This window comes from Rana temporaria, chromosome 1 (assembly GCF_905171775.1).
Source record: "Rana temporaria chromosome 1, aRanTem1.1, whole genome shotgun sequence".
In the NCBI taxonomy this organism is placed as follows: Eukaryota; Metazoa; Chordata; class Amphibia; order Anura; family Ranidae; genus Rana; species Rana temporaria.
The window spans coordinates 467,354,447-467,374,176 of NC_053489.1; the positions used below are offsets into that span (position 1 = coordinate 467,354,447).

Here is a 19,730-nt window from a genome sequence, read left to right on the forward strand (position 1 = left end):
GCTGCTGGGGAAAGTTGCTCTGCAAGAACCCCTCTGGTGCCAACTGCTGGGCAGGGATGCTATTACATCCCTGGAGCACAGACTGACCCAGTGGACGTTTCTGGAGTGACAGAAGTCTCAATTGTAGCAAACTGTGAATGGGAGCAATGTAACTCTCCCATTCCCCACTAACTTAAGTGTAGTGCCCATACTGAAAGTAAGGGGGTGCTACATAAGCATTGGGTTCATATTAGCTGAATAAGGGAGGGAAACTGAGGGAGAAAATAAACATTGGAACACTAGTCAGTATCAGTGTGCAAAGGTGTATTTGCTTTGGAAGAATAAATCATCTTTAATGTTGGGTGTCCTACATGTGCGAATGTTCTTAGATTATGTAAAACAATTTGTTTAGTTGTTTTACATTTTAGAATGTGGTGCCCCAAGATTGTGTATAATGTTTAAGGATGCCTTGATCGAAAAAAGGTTGAGAGACACTGGTCTCATTGGATTTTAAATGTTCCCTCAACTGCAAGTCTAAATGAGCCCTAATTCTTGTGGAAATGCTAGACAGTAACACAAACCATACATTTTAATTACACATGACATACTTTTCAACAGTCCAGGATTTTAACAAAATCCTGGTGTCCCACAGATCTGGAAAGTGTCCCACTGCTGGTGTCACCTCCCTTTGGTCTCTCTCTTGCTGTGGTAGGGGCAGCACAGCCATGCTGTATTATTGGAGCAAGGATCATATCCACACCCACTTCCTCTTTGAAGTAAGATCCTTGTTTGAGGACTCGGAGAGAGCTACCTTTGAGAAGGTAAAACATGGCTGTGAAACAGCTATTACAGCATGCAGTACCATTGGCCATTGTGACCACTAAATTAAAGAGATATCATTTTAATTAAAATGTTCCTTGTCAGGGAAGACAGATGTGCTTTGAAGAAGTACAAATAACTAAGACCAAAAACATGGTGATTAACCAAGCAAACCTTATGCAGGAATTGAAAGAAACATTGGGCCAAATTCTCAAAAATCTTGCTTAACTTAACTTTAGGGAGTTAAGTTACACTGCCGCATTTTTCCGAAATTAAGTACCGATTCTCAAAGCACTTACCCGGAAAATTGCGGCAGCGCAACTTAACTCCGTCCGTCGCAAGGCGTTCCTAGTTTAAATGGGCGATTCCCATTTAAATAGGCGCGCTCCCGCACCGGACGTACTGCGCATGCGTGTGACGTCATTTTTCCCGACGGGCAGCGCGCGAGCGTAATTTACGCCGGGCTTTGTGGATCGCGACGGGACAATAAAGTTGCGTCGGGAAAAAAAAAATACGCGCCGGGAAAAAAATTCAAATTTAAAAAAAAATTGCGGCGATCGAAAAAAAGGTCTGATTTTACATGGTGGACTAACTTTCCACATTGTAAAACCAGCCCTAGTTTTGCGCAAGCAAATCGGAACTTACGCAGAAACCACAATGCTTAAAAGCTTTGTGGATCTGCTTAAGTCCTCATTTGCATACGCAAAGCGGCATTTCAATGAGAAATGCCCCCAGCGGCGGATGCGGTACTGCATCCTAAGATCTGACAGTGTAAGTGTCTTACAGATGTCAGATCTTCTGCCTAACTTTGGAAAAATCCTTCTGAGGATCGTTTCCAAAGTTAGGCACAGAGATACGCAGGCTGAACAGCAGTTCCGCCTGCGTATCTCTTTTGAGAATTTGGCCCATTATTCTGACTTTGAATCCCAATTGCAGTATGTCAATTGGCAACATAACCTTAAGTTTGTCCCAAACCAGTGTGACCCTGGTGTACGCATCTACAGTGAAGTCTGATTAGAATTGGCTTCAACCTGGAAATAAGCCAAGCAGCTTGGCTATGCACAAAAACAGATGTCCCAATATTGGGCAGGTCTGTGGGGCCACCAGAGGATGGGTTGGTTCTCCATCAGGCCACCATCCTGTTTACAGTGGTAATCAAAGAAGGAAATATATATATGTTGCTGTGCATGACCCATTATGTAATGCAAATAATACACAAAACATACCTCTCTCCATTTATCATAAACCTCTATTTTATTTCATTCAAAGGCAGTCAGTGAGTTATTAATAGTAAAAAGCTATCAAACTAATTTTATAAACAGACAACCATCTGCTTACCATTGATACAATATTATATGATACTGAAATCGTTTTGAACAATATGTGAACTCCTTTATTTTTTGTTGTACCAAATTAGTTCATTTTAAAAATTTATCTAAACTAGATTACATTAGAGCAAATCATTTTTTGTGACTGATCCACAATAATTTCTTTGGTAAAAGAGGTCCAACGAAAGTCTTCAGTTTAGAACAACAAGATCGTGCGAATGCTTTCAGAGAAAAAAAATAAGCAAAATAATTAAAACAGTGTACATTAAATGCATATATATTGTATTATTATTGAATAAATATAATATTTAATAAATAATTATTATAAAAATAATAAATATATTATTAGTGTTATACAAGTTAAAGTCTTTTAATTCATTTAAATATACAATTAAAGTAGACTTGAACAAAAAAAAAAGTAAAGGGCCAGATTCACAGAAAAAGTACGCCGGAGTATCTGCTGATTCGCTTCGTATCTTTATTTGTAATTCACAAACAAAGATACGACGACTTTTGCCTAAGATCCGACAGGCGTACGGCTTCGTACGCCTTCGGATCTAAGGATGCAATACTTCGGTGACCGCTGTGTGGAGTTTGCGTTGTTTTCCGCGTCGGGTATGCAAATTGGCTGTTTACGGCGATCCACGAAGGTACGCACGTTCGTCGCATTCTCTTACGTCGTCGCTAGTCGGTTTTTCCCGTCGCAAACTTACGCCTGCTATTTCATGGCTTAGATTTAGACCAGCCATGTTAAAGTATGGCCGCCGTTCCCGCGTCGAATTTAAATATTTTTTTTCTGCGTAAGACGTCCGAGAATACGAAAGGACGTAACGCACATCGCCGTTCAAAAAACACGTCGGGGCACCGTAATTTCGCGCAAAGCACGGCGGGAAATTTCCTAACGGAGCATGCGCAGAAAGTTCGGCGCGGGAACGCGCCTAATTTAAATGGTACACGCCCCACGCCGTAATTGTTCGTAAAAGATTTGCTATGTTATAAGCGATGTAGAAATGGTATTGTACCTAAACAGTACTCTTTAAAAAAAGGTACCTTTTGCCCTGAGTTTTGAAAAATAGCAGCTCACTTCCTGGTATATGAGTGTGCCTGGGCACTTTAATGTCTTCAGACTCAAATCTGTATGTCTACAGTGCGAATTTTAAACAATTGCCTTTCACTGCTAGTTTTAGGAGATTTGGAGTAAAATTTGGTGATGTAAGGCTCTGACATGAGGAAAGGAAGCAAAGCCCTACCTATAGCCCAAAGGCCACCTTTACACAGAAACATAGTGCAGAGCAAGGTATATAGAAGATTAGTAATGGGGAATGATTGGCTACCCTTTACCTACCACTATTTACTTCCTCTTTAAAATACATGTGAGTGAGTGAGTGAATAACTTGTGTAGCGCTACAAATGCGAACTGAATTGCCTCAAGGCGCTTGGTATCCATTTCCTTCTAATTTAGCCTTCAGAATAGGTGGGTCTTGTGTTTTTTCCTGAAGGCCTGGTGATTCATTTCCGTTAGGATATTAGTTGGTAACACGTTCCACAGTTGAGGTCCTTGGACTGCAAATCTTCGTTCTCCTTTGGTCTTGTAGCAGGCTTTGGGGATTTGTAGTAGATTTTGGTTAGTTGATCGAAGAACATGATTGGGGTTGTGGTATTTTATTTTCTCACATAAATATTGGGGGCGATTCCTTGTACACATTTGTGCATCAGGCAGAGGGCCTTAAATGTGATTCGGTCCTTTATGGCCAGCCAGTGGAGGGATCTCAGGGCGGGGATGATTGATTCCCAGGGATTTTTTTCCTGTTACCAGTCGTGCCGCCGTGTTCTTGACGACTTGCAGACGAGCAATCTGGTATTTTGGGAGTCCGAGGTAAAGGGAGTATGCATAGTCGAGCCTGGAGTTGATTATTGTTCCCACCACTACTGCTGTATAGGAGTTGTTTTACCTACCAAAGGATTTACATTATTCTTCAGCCAGCCCTGATTTACTTGGCCCTGTGTCTTTATACAAACAAAAAGCATCATAATTTCACCTAATGTCATAAGTAGTTTTCATAATCTGACCAGGGAAAAGGTCATTCAAATATTCAGGACAGGTGTCACGGGTTGATTAAGAATATGCATACAAGTTTTAAAAGTACACTGTCAGAGAGAGGCAAAATTGTTTAGACATCAGCCCATGTGGCTGCATTTCAATTAGTCTACTCCTAAAAAGTTCAGGCGCTGTATGGAGAACCAACATATGGCAGTCTGTGTAATAAAAGTCAGCCCTCTGCAGCTAGAGGGGTACCAAAACACAGGGGATAGTGTTGTGCAAATGAACAAACAACAAACGATTCCTCTTAATCCCGCCGTGGGGGGTGATGGCTACAAACCACTTGAAGCATATTTCAGAGTACCACTGTGCCTACTTTATATTTTGCACTGATGTCAGTTTATTTTTCTATGTCTGAGTGTATTGCCTAACGTTTATGACCAGGTTGTCTGGTGTATTTTTTTTGTATGTTTTTCTGTTTGTTGGTTTGTCTTAAACCTAATAAAAATATCTTTTAAAAAAAAGCATATTTCAGAGTAGCAGGGCCAGACTGTCTTACCAGGCTACCGGGAAATTTCCGGGTAGGCCGCCTGTCCTGAGGCCGCTTTGAGCTGCGGCTGCATCGCTCCCCTCTCTCCCTCTCTTGTCCTCCTCCTGTCACTCTGTAGATCACGGAGCTGGCTGTGTTGTGTTCCATGGGCGCGATGTAAAAAAGTCCCGCCCCCTTAGACTGGCTCGTGTTCCGCCTATCCGACGAGTCGGTCTAGAGGGGCGGGACTTTGTTACAGCACACCCGCCAAAAACAACACAGCCAGCTCCGTGATATACACAGCAGGAGATGTGTGTGTTATTTACCAGACGGGCAGGTGATGGTGAGTCTGAATTAATCGGCACAGTGAGGCTGTAATGGTGGACACAGTGAGCCTGAATTTATGGGCACAGTGAGGCAGTAATGGTGGGCACAGTGAGGCTGCATTCACGGGCACAGTGAGGCTGCAATTATGGGCACAGTGAGGCTATAATGGTGGGCACAGTGAGGTTGTAATGGGCACAGTGAGGCTGCAATGGTGGGCAAAGCGATGCTGCATTCATGGGCACAGTGAGACTGCATTTAATCGGCATTGAGCTCTTGTATCATGTCTGCAGTCTGTGACCGTCTCTTGTAGCATGTCTGCATTATTTTACCATCTTTACTATGATGTCCTCAATCTCTAACCCTCTCCTGTATCATGTCTGCAGTCTATAACCATCTCCTGTATCATATCTGCAGTCTCAAACCATCTCCTGTATCATGTCCTCAGTCTCTAACCATCTCCTGTATCATGTCCGCAGCCTCTAACCATCTCTTTTATCATGTCCTCAGTCTCTAACCATTTCCTGTATCATGTCCTTAGTTTTTAACTATTTCCTGTACTATGCCCGCAGCCTCTAACCATATCTTGTACCATGTCCGCAAACCTCTGATCATCTCTTGTCTTATATCATGTCTGCAGTCTCTGAGGAAATCTGAAGAGGAGTCAGGAGTGGGAGCACCGCCTGGATGGGGGTCATGGGAGAAGTCAGACGGGTGTGGACTGTGGAGAGGAGACTATAGGATAAAACTAGAGCCACCAAGCTGGAGCCGACTGACTGATCCCTGCATGGTGCACCTGAGAGTAGGTCAGTGACAGCACCGCTAGGCCAGTCTGAGGGGGGTGGGAGTCACTGATGTAAGGAGGGAGTGAATACGATAATGTAAGGGAGCACTTAGATCGGTAACCCACCCCCCTTAACTGAAAGTATTCTTTCTGCAGAAGATGGTCCCCCCCCCCCCACACATTCTGAGTTCCTGGGGTCCCCCTTGATGAATGACCACTATTACTACTTTTAACTGGAATTTGCTTTTATATATATATATATATATATATATATATATATATATATATATATATATATATATATATATATATATATAGCCCTATGTGATTTCATATCTGTCTTCTCTATACATAATAAACTCTTCAAATGTGCTAAAATGTATGTTTTTCCCTTTCATGAACAAGAAAATAATGACGTTATGCGATTGGGCTGGTATATAATGCTATGGGGCTGTTGGCTGTTATGAAATTTTTTCCAGGGCTGGTTTATATTCCCAGTTCGGCCCTGCAGAGAAGTCATAAAAATGTGTATGCCACGGTTTGTATAAAAAGATTTATCGTAAAATCAAAGTATTCCAAGAATGTTAAGGGTTAAAACATGGCTGACAAGCAATCTATGTTAAACATCTTTCTTGATATTGAACTTCAATCTCACCCAAACTTTGGCAGGCTGACTTGGGCATATCAAGGTCGGTGCTGGGGACAAACAAAAGGTCTAAAGGTGAAATATGTCGCATGGGCATCCACCCACTGGAAGAGATGACAGACCACTAGTGGTGGTCATGTGGAGAGGCCCGAGGCCACCCCCCCCAGACTAGGCCCGAGGTCACCCCCCCCCAGACTAGGGGGCACCCTTAAGGGCCACTGACTAGGGCTGTCGAATATAATCGATGCAGCGATGCATCGCGATTCGACCCCCGGCGATTCTGCATCGATGCGGTTGCTTTAAATAATCGATGCATGTTGATGACGTCAGCGTCGCGTCCGCCTTGCAGAGCCGAGTCGGAAAAAAAAGTTTTTTGGCGCCTTCTTTCCCCCTGTGTCGCACGTGTGAGTCGACTCGTGAGGAGGACTGGAGAGGAGACGGACGGAGCAGCACTGAGCACAGCGGACCCGTCCTCGTACCCCCAAGAGCGCTCAGAGTGTACAAAAGAAAGAAAACAGGCTGACAGTGTCTTGCAGGGGGACAGAGGAGGAGGAGACCGCAGGACTGGAGTGAAGGAGACGAGTGAGACCCGAGCTAGGCCGCAGCCACCGCCTGACACAGTGCCGCACACTCAGACACAGTGAGAGCAGCAGTGGCAGGCAGCACATGCCACATGGGAGCACAAACTGGTTAGTAAGTTACCCTTCTGCATTTTTTTGGGGGATTTTTATTATTTTTGGGGGGGAGATGATGATCTGCTTCTGCACAATTGCACACTGTTTGACTGTCTGGCATATCTTTGTATTACTGAGATGCATGTGATCAGTGATCACTCACTAAGACCTCTAACTTAGTTTACAGCATTGCAAAAAGCTGCAAGTCAAAATACACTATGTGTATTGAATACACTACAGTCAGTGGCAGCTTTTTGCAATGCTGTAAAGTTAGAGGTCTTAGTGAGTGATCACTGATCACATCATTTACAAAGATATGCCAGACAACACTGTTTGCAACTGTTCAATACTGCTGTTCTTGGGATTGTCATGTGGTTTAAAGCACAACTATTTAACAATATAACATGCCTGCCTGCCTGTTTGGTTACTTAAAAAATAAAACATTTTGACTGTTCTGTCCCATACATCTTGAACTGGGTATTTTACAATTTTTAATTTTACCCCCCTTTTCACTTTCCAGTTTCGTGATGCAATCAATCAATCAATTGCTATCTTTTTTTTTTAGGAGAGGGAGACCAGCCCATCCGTTACCCGGCTCGCAGGACAGGGAGCTAGGCCGCAGCTGCCAGTGCCACACACTCCGAGTCCCTTCATCATCACAGGCAGCAGGAGAGGAGACCCGCAGGTGCCACGTGCCAGCCAGACTCTGCCACCTTGTTGTGACAGGTAGGTGACCATCACACAGATACACCACTCACAGAGACTGCAGCTGCTCACTGCCTGTTACCGTACCTAAAAAAAAAAATTGTCACTTGTGTCACCTCACCTGTCCGTTTTTCCTCACTCCTCAGGCTCAGTCCAGTCCACCACAGGCAGGAGGAGAATCGCTCCACCACCAGCAGCCAGCAGTGCCACCACCACCACCACCACCACCACCACCACCAGCACCACCGTCGTCGTTATCATCGTATCATCATTAATCAGGTAGGAAAACTAATAAACATCATCTTTCACATTATATTAAATAACTATGTCATGAAAGGTTTAATGAGTTTAAGTGACAATCACCAGACCATACCATTGCCATTTAATGTTGGCGGGACATGTTGTTGTTGTGTTATAGCAGCCAGTTTGTGATCTCAAATAATGCCAGTGTACCAGATTGGAGAAGGAGAGAGAGTGCGATATAACGTGACCGGCTGTCGCTGACTCTCTGAGACTGTGACCATTGCAATGCCAATGCATTGACCAATGACCATGACCACCACCAGTTGAGTTGACCAACCACCGGCGGCAGACGAGATGAGGGGCCAGGGCGCATTTTTTCTTTTACACATGATGAATAATGATAGTTGACACTTGACAAGTTGACAGCGACTGCGACTAACTGCGTGTGTGGGGGGGGGGGTAGAATAATAAATGAGGATTTTACATATCATACAATTACATACATACTAGAAAGAAACGTGTTACTTTTTCTGTTGATCTCGTGGCAGGCTTTAGGCTTAGTCACTCAAATTTTTTTTTTTTTTTTTAAACTGACAGAGTTTGACAACATCATCGTCACGTCAAGACTTGTGTCATCCCTACTCACAAATTCACATAGATGCCTGGCATGCATTGCATTTGCTAGTAAATAAAAATGGCAGAAGTAGAACAAAAGGAACGAGAGATAAAAAATGCACCTAGCTTTTTAAAAGCAAACATCTGGGAACATTTTGGCTTTTATGAAAAAAGTGGGAAGCACGAATTGGACAAGTCATACGCTGTGTGTAAAATCTGTCACACAAAAATTAAATATCTAGGGAATACTACTAATCTGAGAAACCACGTCAGCCGTTTTCACCCAGAAATGCTAAAACCTACCACCACCACCACCACCAAGGAAATGAACCCAGATCAGCCAAAAATTGATGCAATGTTACAGTCAACTTTGCCGCCCAACTCTGAAAAGGTAAAGAGAATAACAAAAGCTGTGGCAGCTTTCATAGCGAAGGACCTGCGCCCTTACTCTGTTGTGGAAAACAGTGGGTTTCGCTACCTTTTGAAGACGATAGAGCCGCGTTACAAGATCCCGTCACGAAGTCACTTTACAGAAAACGTCATACCTGCACTCTACCACGAAACCAAAGCTAAGATAATTGCATCAATGAGCCAAGCAAGTCGAGTCGCAATAACGTGTGATTCCTGGACTTCAGTCACGACAGAGTCTTATGTTACAATAACAGCACATTATGTTAGTAAGGACTGGCAGATTTTGTCGCATGTACTGCAAACGAGAGCCATTTATGAGTCTCACACGGGTGCTCATCTGGCAGAGCTACTTTCTCATGTTGTGGAAGAATGGCAGCTGTCCGATAAATCTGTAGTGCTTGTGACCGACAACGCGTCAAACATGATAGTTGCAGCTCAAGTTGGAAAATTCCCCCATGTGAAATGCTTCGCCCATACACTGAATCTTGCATCCCAGCGAGCGTTGAAAGTGGCCACTCTCTCTAGGCTTCTTGGCAGAGTACGTCGGATATCCACATTCTTTCACCGCAGCACTAGAGCAAGCCACTGTCTAAAAGAGAAACAGAAATGTCTTGGCTTGAAGAATCATAAGCTGATAACTGATGTGGCAACAAGATGGAACAGTGCATACGACATGGTCGAGAGGTTCTTGGAACAACAACCTGCAGTCTGTGCCACCTTGCTGTCTCCAGAAGTCAGAAGAGGAGAGTCCGATCTCTGCACTCTAAACGAAACAGATGTGTCAAATGCAGAGGACGCCGTGAGTGCATTAAAGCCAATGAAGGATGCAACCATGCTGATGTCAGAAGAGCGCAATCCAACAGTTTCTCTCATTGCCCCTATAAATGCACAACTTCTCCAGAGCATGACAGACACGATGGGAGACACACCCATGATCCATGAGATCAAGAATTCTATTAGAACAGATCTCCAGAAGAGGTACAGCAGTGAGGCCGAGAAGAAGATCCTTCATACAGCCTCTGCACTGGATCCTCGCTTTAAGGGACTGCCTTTCATCCTCACAGATGAAGAAAGATTGGAGATATTTAAAGGAGTCACTGAGGAAGCTGCATCCTTGGAGGTAATTAAATTAATTTGAAGAATTCCATCATGTTTCTTCTTGAAACGACAGTAGCACTACCACGCTTCTGAATCTGATGCGGTGCGGGAACTGTACTGTCCGTTTCCTGTGCTTTTTCATCACCCCATCAGAATCAAAGGCATTGACATTTGTGTTTTTACTTATTGTTTTTTTTCCGTTTCTTTTTTGTTCAAACACAGATTACATCAGATGAGAGTGAGAGGACACAAGAGGATCATCAAGTGCCTAGAAGAAAACGAACTCTGGAAGAAGAGGACAGTTCACCCATCGAAGACAACCATTCTCCATCTCCACCATCTCCTCCCAAAAAGGCCAGATCGCTGCTCGTGAGTTTGCTGGGACAGTCTTTCACTGACACTGAAGGTACAATAGAACCCAAAAAGACCCCCTATGCCAAGGCTGAAGAGGAAATGGAAAACTATTGTAAAGCCCCACCTCTGCCTCTCACTGAGGACCCTTTGAACTGGTGGCGTGAGCATGAGGTCATATTTCCCCTCCTTTCTCGGCTGTCAAAGCAATACTTGTGTATCCCAGGTACAAGCGTGTCTGCAGAGCGGGTTTTCTCCACTGCAGGAGATGTGGTAACTGCAAAAAGAAGCGCCCTCAAACCAGACCATGTAGATCAATTGGTGTTCTTACAGAAAAATCTACATGTTCCCAAATGCTGAGCAGTGTTTTTAATTTTATAGATTTTGTTTATAGCATTGTCTCTGCCACTGAAATTTTTTATTTCTCTGTCTCCCCTGCCAGACTCCCCTTTTCCCTTCCCCTCCCCTTTTCCCCCTTCCCCTTCCCTTTTCCCTTCCCCTTCCCTTTTCCCTTCCCTTTCCCTCCCCTTTCCCTCCCCTTTTCCCTTTCCCTCCCCTTTTCCCTTTCCCTCCCCTTTTCCCTTTCCCTCCCCTTTTCCCTTTCCCCTTTCCCTCCCCTTTTCCCTTTCCCTCTCCCTCCCCTTTTTCCCTCTCTCTCCTCCTTTCCTTTTTTTCCCTCTTTCCTCCCTCTCTCCTCATTCTTTCCTTCCTCCCTCTCTCCTCATTCTTTCTTTCTTTCTTTCTTTCTTTCTTTCTTTCTTTCTTTCTTTCTTTCTTTCTTTCTTTCTTTCTTTCTTTCCTTCCTCCCTCTCTCCTCATTCTTTCTTTCTTTCCTTCCTCCCTCTCTCCTCATTCTTTCCTTCCTCCCTCTCCCTCATTCTTTCCTTCCTCCCTCTCCCTCTTTCCTTCTCCAAGAGAAGGAAAGAAGGGGAGAGAGAGAGAGAAGGAAAGGGGAGAGACTAAAGGAGGAAAGGAGGAGAACTTTTCCTCTCCTCCGGCTCCTAGTCCTACTAGTCCTTTCCTCAATTTTACCTCATTCTTTCTCTCCTTTCTCTTTCTTTTCTTTCTTTCTCTCCTTTTTTCTGTCTTTCTCTATCTCTCTTTCCGTCTCCCTATCTCTCGTTCTGTCTCCCTCTCAGTCTCTCTCTCTCTTTTTACGTTTACCGCTCTCTGTGTCTGTCTCTGTGTCTGTGTGTATGTCTGTGTCTCTGTCTGTGTCTGTCTGTCTGTGTCTCTGTGTCTGTCTGTCTGTGTCTCTGTGTCTGTCTGTCTGTGTCTCTGTGTCTGTCTGTCTGTGTCTCTGTGTCTGTCTGTCTGTGTCTCTGTCTGTGTCTGACTGTCTGTGTCTGTGTCTGTCTCTGTGTCTGTCTCTGTGTCTGTCTCTGTGTCTGTCTCTGTGTCTGTCTCTGTGTCTGTCTCTGTGTCTGTCTCTGTGTCTGTGAGTGTCTGTCTCTGTGTCTGTCTCTGTGTCTGTCTCTGTGTCTGTCTCTGTGTCTGTCTCTGTGAGTGTCTCTGTGTCTGTCTCTGTGAGTGTCTGTCTCTGTGTCTGTCTGTCTCTGTGTCTTTCTTTCTCCCCCCCTTTCCCTTCCCCTTTCCCTCCCCCCTCCCCCTTTCCCTCTTTCCTCCCCCCCTTCCCCTTTCCCTCCCCCTTCCCCTCCCCCCCCTTCCCCTCCCCCCCCTTCCCCTCCCCCCCTTTCCCCTTTCCCTCCCCCCTTTCCCTTTTTCCTCCCCTTTCCCTTTTTCCTCCCCACCCCTCCCTCACGACGAGTTACTCCAACTCCATCCCTGTCATTGTCAACAAGACCAGTTACTTAACGGTTAACGCCAGTTATGCCACTCTCGTCCTCAACGGAATGCACTCAGTCACTGTGACTGACTGACTGGTGGGGTGCCGTCGTGGCACTGGCAGTCAGACTGGCAGTGACCGCCTGCAGGTGACTGGCAGTGGTCGACAGGTCGTGGCAATTGCAAACGATCAATGAATGTAACATTTTGTTATAATATGTATATTTGTAATTGTATAATATCATATATTCTAAGTTCACTGTGATGATTAATCAGAATATATGATATTCTAGCTTTTAGCAGCACTGGAGTGGAGAGGAGATGGAGAATGGTTTTCTATTATGCGACTGTCAGTCCGATCCATTTTGTATTTTTACACTGACGTGTTTTTTGGTGTTTTCCCAATGTGTCTGTCATGCTCTGTGAATTTCTGACTCTGTTTAGGGGTTTAACCTTCAACCAAAAGAATTCTGTATTTAATTCCAGACAACTGACGCCCGCCAAGCCACCAGAGGAAGGCAAATCCTTGAAAGAATAAATTGAAACTTAAAACCTGGAGTAAATCTTTATTGGATCACACGAACCAAAAAAAAAACACACCTACCTGACCTCATGTTGTCTGTGGCTGTGCCACATTGCCCGCTTGTCTGTCTGACCTGCTGTGGCCTGCCCTTTACCAATCATTATTCAGTGTCATGTGTGTGTTTTCTTTTTATTTTTGGTATTCTGTGGTGACTGTTTGTGATCCCATAAAGATTTGTCCAAGGTTTTCATATTCAGTTGCCAATTTTTTCGGTCAAGGATTTTCCAGCTTCCTCTAATGGTGGCGTGGCTTGGCTTCAGTTGGTGTATGCGACTATGCGTGGTAGAGTGCAGGTAAAATTTTCTGTTAAGTCACTGTGTGACGACAAGCTTTTCAATTTCTAGCACTGGGGAGAATGGTATTATTTTTTAAGATTGTGTCGGACACAATCTTCAAAAATGTGTCCATTCCATTGAATTTTCTAACTTGATGTACTGTCTATCTTTTGAATGTCAATTTTTAGGGGGGCTCAACTTAAAACCTCAGCCAAATATTCTAAAAGTGTATTTATTTGATTAAAGACAACTGACGCCCGCCAAGCCACCAGAGGAAGGCAAATCATTGAAAGAATAAATTGAAACTTAAAACCTGGAGTAAATCTTTATTGGATCACACAAATACACATTCACACAAACCAAAAAAACACACACCGACCTTCTGACATCATGTCTGACTATGGTGGCTGTGCCACATTGCCCGTCCTGTGGCCTGCCCTTTACCATTATGATTCAGTGAGGAGGATGTGTGTTTATTTGTTTTCTGGTATTCTGTGGTGTGTGTTTGTGATCCCATAAAGATTTGTCCAAGGTTTTCAGATTCAGTTGAAAATTTATTCTGTCAAGGATTTTCCAGCTTCCTCTAATGGTGGCATGGCTTGGCTTCAGTTGATGTATCGTGGTAGAGTGCTCGCTGAGTGCTCAGTGCAGGTAACGTTTTCTGTAAAGTGACAACTCTGAGAGCTTATAGCACTGATCTAGACGTACTACCCATCTGGTGCTGGTGGTGGTGCTGGTGCTGGTGGTGCTGGTGCTGGTGGTGGTGCTGGTGCTGGTGGTGGTGCTGGTGGTGGTGCTGGTGCTGGTGGTGGTGCTGGTGGTGGTGCTGGTGGTGGTGCTGGTGGTGGTGCTGGTGGTGGTGCTGGTGGTGGTGCTGGTGGTGGTGCTGGTGGTGGTGGTGCTGGTGCTGGTGCTGGTGGTGGTGGTGGTGCTGGTGGTGGTGCTGCTGCCAAAACAATCACGGTGAACCAGGAAGTTCTGCAACACAGACAACTTGAACACACTGTGTGACAGACAGTTCCTGACTGGCAAACATCACAGTGAGTGAACCTATAACACAGTCACTGACTGTGTTATAGGTTCACTGACTCACTGTGATGTTTTACAGTCAGGAACTGAAGTGCTCCTTTTTTTGTAGGTACTGTTTAATATTATATAATATATAATATATATTATATGGTAAAACTATTGCAAAACTTATAAACTAACTGCACCAGCCAGGCCAGCACAACAGTTTAATGTTTCAGAGACACTGACAGTACTGTTTTAAATAAATACTGTTGTCTGCTGCACTGTTTTGTTCATTCAGACTTTGCTATATGATATGCAGGGAACTTGGTATGATTTGTTTAAATAGCAGATACAAATAAATATTTTTGTGCAATTTCTGACTGATTGAATTAATTTTTTGATGTAAAATTGAAAAACAAGGGGACTTGGGTAATAATCTTGATGCATCGTGATGCATCGCCGAATCGAATCGAATCGAATCGTGGACTTGATAATCGTAATCGCATCGAATCGTGAGACGAGTGAAGATGCGCAGCCCTACCACTGACAGTCTCCTCAGCACTCCATCTCCATTTTCCACCGGACTGCCCTTTCTGGCATATGAGATGCCTACCCCCTTTCAGCCCCTTTGCTGGGGATTGATCAAGGACCTCATAAATATGCAAAACAGCACTTCTAGGCCTCCACCCACTACATCTGGAAGCTTCTCCATGGTTCCAGAAAACTGGAGGAGGCACCAGAGATGCTACTTGCTGAGTCATCTGGCCTTCCTGAGTCACTCAAATCTAACCCAGATTCAACCCAGGCCTGGCTCTCAGCCAAACCAATTTACCTTAACTAACTGCTAACTATACACACTAGCGCATTAGCTATAGGGTGCTGCATGGATATGAAATCATAGGCAGCACATGGAATGAAAAGAACACAAGAATGTAGAAAATTGAGACAAGGAGCTTAGAGATTTAAGACTCATCCACATAAAATGATATTTGAATAGAAATTAGTCAACCAGCTTTATATAGATGGAGAAGATAAGGGGTCAGAGACTACAAGCTTTTGGTACACTAATAACAAGAGAGTAAAAGGGGGGGGCTTGAAAGTTTATTTAGAAAGTAGGAGGAAATCCAAGAAAGTTCAAGACCTTTGTTTCCTAAGGAGGAGAAAGTCTGGAGTACCACAGAATGGTCAGTCATGCCTGATTCTGAGAAGAGTTAAAGAATATGAGAGAAGCCAGATTAGTTGACTTCAGATTTTGCAGTTAGGGATCATTAGGAACTTTGGTAAACAAAAAAAAGGCTAAAAACCTATAATCTTTCATTATTAATACAACTACCCACCTTTTGCCAGATCTCAGAAGCTCAAAACCTTCATTGATTTTAGTAAAAGGCAAAGTATGAGTCACCAAACCATCCAAGTCAAATTTTCCTGCAAGGTAGTCAGAAACCAACTGGGGGGCAGAGTCCATACTTTTAAAACCTACAAAATGGAATTGAGAAAGTCAGAGACATCAGGTAAATACATGTACTGGTTAGGAATGACAGTAGAAGACTACAATATTTTAAAGAACAAACACATTTTCAATAGAAAAATCACAACTCCATTCTCTGCTCACAAGAAATCTTCCTGCATTTCATGGCCTGTTTAGGAAAGTGTCTGGCAACCTAGCAACTTGGCACCCTGATTCATACTCTGTACTTAAAAAATGCTAAGCATAGCTCTAGCCGCAGGCAATAATGACCAGTCAGTCTTTCAGCACTTGCGTTGAGTTGAATATGAGGGTAAACATTACATTTTTCACACACAGGTGTCCATTTATGAAGCAGGGGAAAATATCCACTCCTCCATTCTTCGGCATTCACAGAGGAGATTGTTCTCCTAGTGGCCTAGTAAGTCTCAAGACCTTAATCCTATAGAAAATTTTAGAAAGGAGCTGAAACGTTGTGTTGCCAAGAGACAACCAAGAAATCTTAAGGATTTAGAGAAGATCTGTAAAGAAGAGTGGACCAAAATCCCTCCTGAGATGTGTGCAAACCTGGTAACCAACTACAAGAAACATCTGACCTCTGTGCTTGCCAACAAGGGTTCCTCCACCAAGAACATAATCATGTTTTGCTTGGAGATCAAGTACTTATTTTACTCACTGAACTGCAACCTAATTTATAGCATTTGTTTTATATGGGTTTTATCCTGTATTTTTGGTTGATATTCTGTCTCTGTCATTTAAAAAACAGACCCTTGATTTCTTTGTAAGTGGGCAAACTTACAAAGCCTGAATGGGATCAAACACAAATAATTATTTTTCTCACTGTGTATATATATATAGATAGATAGATAGATAGATAGATAGATAGATAGATAGATAGATAGATAGATAGATAGATAAATATCACAGGGGGACATGTTTACTGTCTTGGGGGGGTCTGATCGTGGTAGAAGAAAGTTAATAATCTTCCTCCTTGCTCCTCAGTTCCCCTGGGAATCTCTCTTCACTCCCTCATTCAACACCTCTGAGCTGGGGAATTGGGGCGAGTAAATTCTGACACAGATCGCCAGTGAGGTGCTCAGATCGCAGCTTCATAAACTAACCATCTCTGTGTCAGTCAGTGATGGATTCTCAGTGTGTGGAGATGATTCAGGGGAGAACATGTCCTCCCCCGATCATCTCTGTTCTATAAAACGTTTATGAGCCGAGATCAGTGGCGATCCTCGGGATTAGGGATGAGCCGAACACCCCCCGGATTGGTTTGCAGCAGAAAATGCGAAACAGGCAAAAAATCTGTTCGAACACGTGAACACTGTTAAAGTCTATGGGACATGAACATGAAAAATCTAAAGTGCTAATTTTAATGGCTAATATGCAAGTTATTGTCATAAAAAGTGTTTGGGGACCCGGGTCCTGCCCCATGGGACATGAATCAATGCAAAAAAAATGTTTTTTAAAAACTGACGTTTTTTCGGGAGCAGTGATTTTAATAATGCTTAAAGTGAAACAATAAAATTTAAATATTCCTTTAAATTTCGTACCTGGGGGGTGTCTATAGTATGCCTGTAAAGTAGCACATGTTTCCCGTGCTTAGAAAAGTAATTTTGCTGCGGGACTGTTCTAAACACGGGAAAAATGTGCCACTTTATATGCATACTATAGACACCCTCCAGGCACGATATTTAAAGGAATATTTCACTTTTATTGTTTCATTTTAATCATTATTAAAATCACTGCTCCCGAAAAAATGAAAACTTTTTTTGCATTGATACATGTCCCCTGGGGTAGAACCCAGGCCCCCAAACACGTTTTATGACAATAACTTTCATATTAACCTTTAAAATTAGCACTTTTGATTTCTCCCATAGACTTTTAAAGGGTGTTCCGCGGCTTTTCGAATTTGCAGCAAACACCCCAATGTTCGATTTGAATTCGAATATTCGACTCAAACATAACGCTCATACCTACTCGGGATCACTGCTGTTCACAGTTTCATAAATGGACACAGTAGTCACTGCATGCAGCAAGATTGAACTAAGTAAATATAAAAAATGTTTTCTTTTGTAAAATTAAGAATGGAACATAAGTTCAACAATATGCAAATATAAATTGAAGCTGTCAGCATCTACACAGCGTGTCCATGCATCCTCAATGAATAAATTATATTGTATTATACAGTGGGGATCAAAAGTTTAGGCACCCCAGGTAAAAATTTGTACTAATGTGCATAGCGAAGCCAAGGAAAGATGGAAAAAATCTCCAAAAGGCATCAAATTACAGATTAAACATTCTTATAATATGTAAAAAAATAATTGATTTTATTTCCATCATTTACACTTTCAAAATTACAGAAAACAAAAAAATGGCGTCTGCAAAAGTGCAGAGTTAATATCTTGTACTGCCCCCTTTGGCAAGTATCACAGCTTGTAAACGCTTTTTGTAGCCAGCCAAGAGTCTTTCAATTCTTGTTTGAGGTATCTTTGCCCATTCTTCCTTACAAAAGTCTTCCAGTTCTTTGAGATTTCTGGGCTCTCTGTCACGCACTGCTCTTTTAAGGTCTATCCATAGATTTTCAAATATGTTGAGGTCAGGAGATTGTGATGGCCATGGCAAAACCTTCAGTTTACGCCTCTTGATGTAATCCCCCGTGGATTTTGAGGTGTGTTTAGGATCATTGTCCATTTGTAGAAGCCATCCTCTCTTTAACTTCAGCTTTTTCACAGATGGCATCAAGTTACCATCCCCAATTTGCTGAAATTTTATTGAATCAATTTTTCCTTCTACTCGTGAAATGTTCCCTGTGCCACTGGCTGCAATACAACCCCAAAGCATGATTGATCCACCCCCATGCTTAACAGTTGGACAGAGGTTCTTTTCATTAAATTCTGTGCCCTTTCTTCTCCAAACGTACCTTTGCTCATTCCGGCCAAAAAGTTCTATTTTAACCTCAACGGTCCACCGAACTTGTTTCCAAAATGCATCAGGCTTGTCTATTAGCTGGATTCAGGTACACGTGCCTAACGTTAGGCAGGCGTAGCGTATCTCATATACGCTACGCCGCCGTAAGTTAGAGAGGCAAGTGCTGTATTCACAAAGCACTGCGTCCTAAGTTACGGCGGCGTAGCGTAAATGTGCCGGCCTAAGCGTGCCTAATTCAAATTGTGAAGAGGTGGGCGTGTTTTATGCTAATGAATCGTGACCCGACGTGATTGACGTTTTGAACGAACGGCGCATGCGCTGTCCGTGGACATATCCCAGTGCGCATGCTCCAAATTACGCCGCAAAGACTTATTGGTTTTGACGAGAACGTAAATTACGCCCAGCCCTATTCACGGACGACTTACGCAAACGATGTAAAAATTCGAAGCGGTTCCGACGTCCATACTTAACATCTTTTTGGTGGAATATCTTTAGGCCTGAAAACTCCTTACGTAAACGGCGTATCTTTACTGCGACGGGCAAGCGTACGTTCGTGAATAGGCGTATCTCGCTGATTTATGCATTCTAGGCGTAAATCAGTGTACACGCCCCTAGCGGCCCGGCAGAAATAGACAGCTAAGATACGACGGGGCATCTTAGCTAGATTTAAGTGTATCTCAATTTGAGAATACACTTAAATATACGACGACGCAGATTCAGAGTTACGACGGCGTATCTACTGATACGCCGTCGTAACTCTACGTGAATCTGGCTATATATATTCATTTGCAAAGTTCAAACGCTGATTTTTGTGGTGAGGACGTAGAAGAGGTTTTCCTCTGATGACTCTTCCATGAAGACCATATTTGTACAAGTATCTCTTTATAGTGGAATAATGTACCAAAACTCCAGTGTCTGCCAGATCTTTCTGGAGGGATCGTGCAGTCAAACGTGGGTTTTGAATTGCTTTTCTCACAATCCTGCGAGCTGTTCTGTCTGATATTTTTCAGATCTTGCTTTAACTTCCACTGTTCCTGATGACTGCCATTTCTTAATTACATTCCAAACAGAGGATATTGACATCTGAATACGCTTTGCTATCTTCTTATAGCCTTCTCCAGCTTTGT

General features: G+C 43.2%; 2 protein-coding genes across 5 annotated transcripts in view; one reads left to right on the top strand and one right to left on the bottom strand.

Annotated features, from left to right (window-relative positions):
• Nucleotides 1-2,029: 2,029 nt before the first annotated feature.
• The window catches only part of LOC120917213 (alcohol dehydrogenase 1-like), a 65,956-nt gene continuing 48,255 nt past the window's right edge, over nt 2,030-19,730 (bottom strand). For both annotated transcript variants that reach the window (XM_040328347.1, XM_040328354.1), the window contains exons 8-9: nt 15,539-15,677; nt 2,030-2,347 (exon numbers count right to left, since the gene is read on the bottom strand). In XM_040328347.1, the coding sequence (XP_040184281.1) occupies nt 2,323-2,347; nt 15,539-15,677 (164 nt within the window). In that variant the 3' untranslated portion in view covers nt 2,030-2,322. The remainder of the gene's footprint in view (nt 2,348-15,538; nt 15,678-19,730) is intronic.
• LOC120917199 (E3 SUMO-protein ligase ZBED1-like) lies at nt 6,844-10,984 on the top strand. Of its 3 annotated transcripts, XM_040328326.1 has the most exons (5): nt 6,844-7,139; nt 7,690-7,850; nt 7,976-8,108; nt 8,670-10,218; nt 10,419-10,984. In XM_040328326.1, exons 4-5 carry the CDS (start codon nt 8,767-8,769, stop codon nt 10,905-10,907), a joined length of 1,941 nt encoding a protein of 646 aa, XP_040184260.1. In that variant the 5' UTR covers nt 6,844-7,139; nt 7,690-7,850; nt 7,976-8,108; nt 8,670-8,766; the 3' UTR covers nt 10,908-10,984. The 3 variants fall into 3 exon arrangements, with proteins under 3 accessions (XP_040184260.1, XP_040184251.1, XP_040184269.1); XM_040328317.1 differs by lacking the exon at nt 6,844-7,139 and having other exon boundaries at nt 7,355-7,850; XM_040328335.1 differs by lacking the exons at nt 6,844-7,139; nt 7,690-7,850 and having other exon boundaries at nt 7,884-8,108.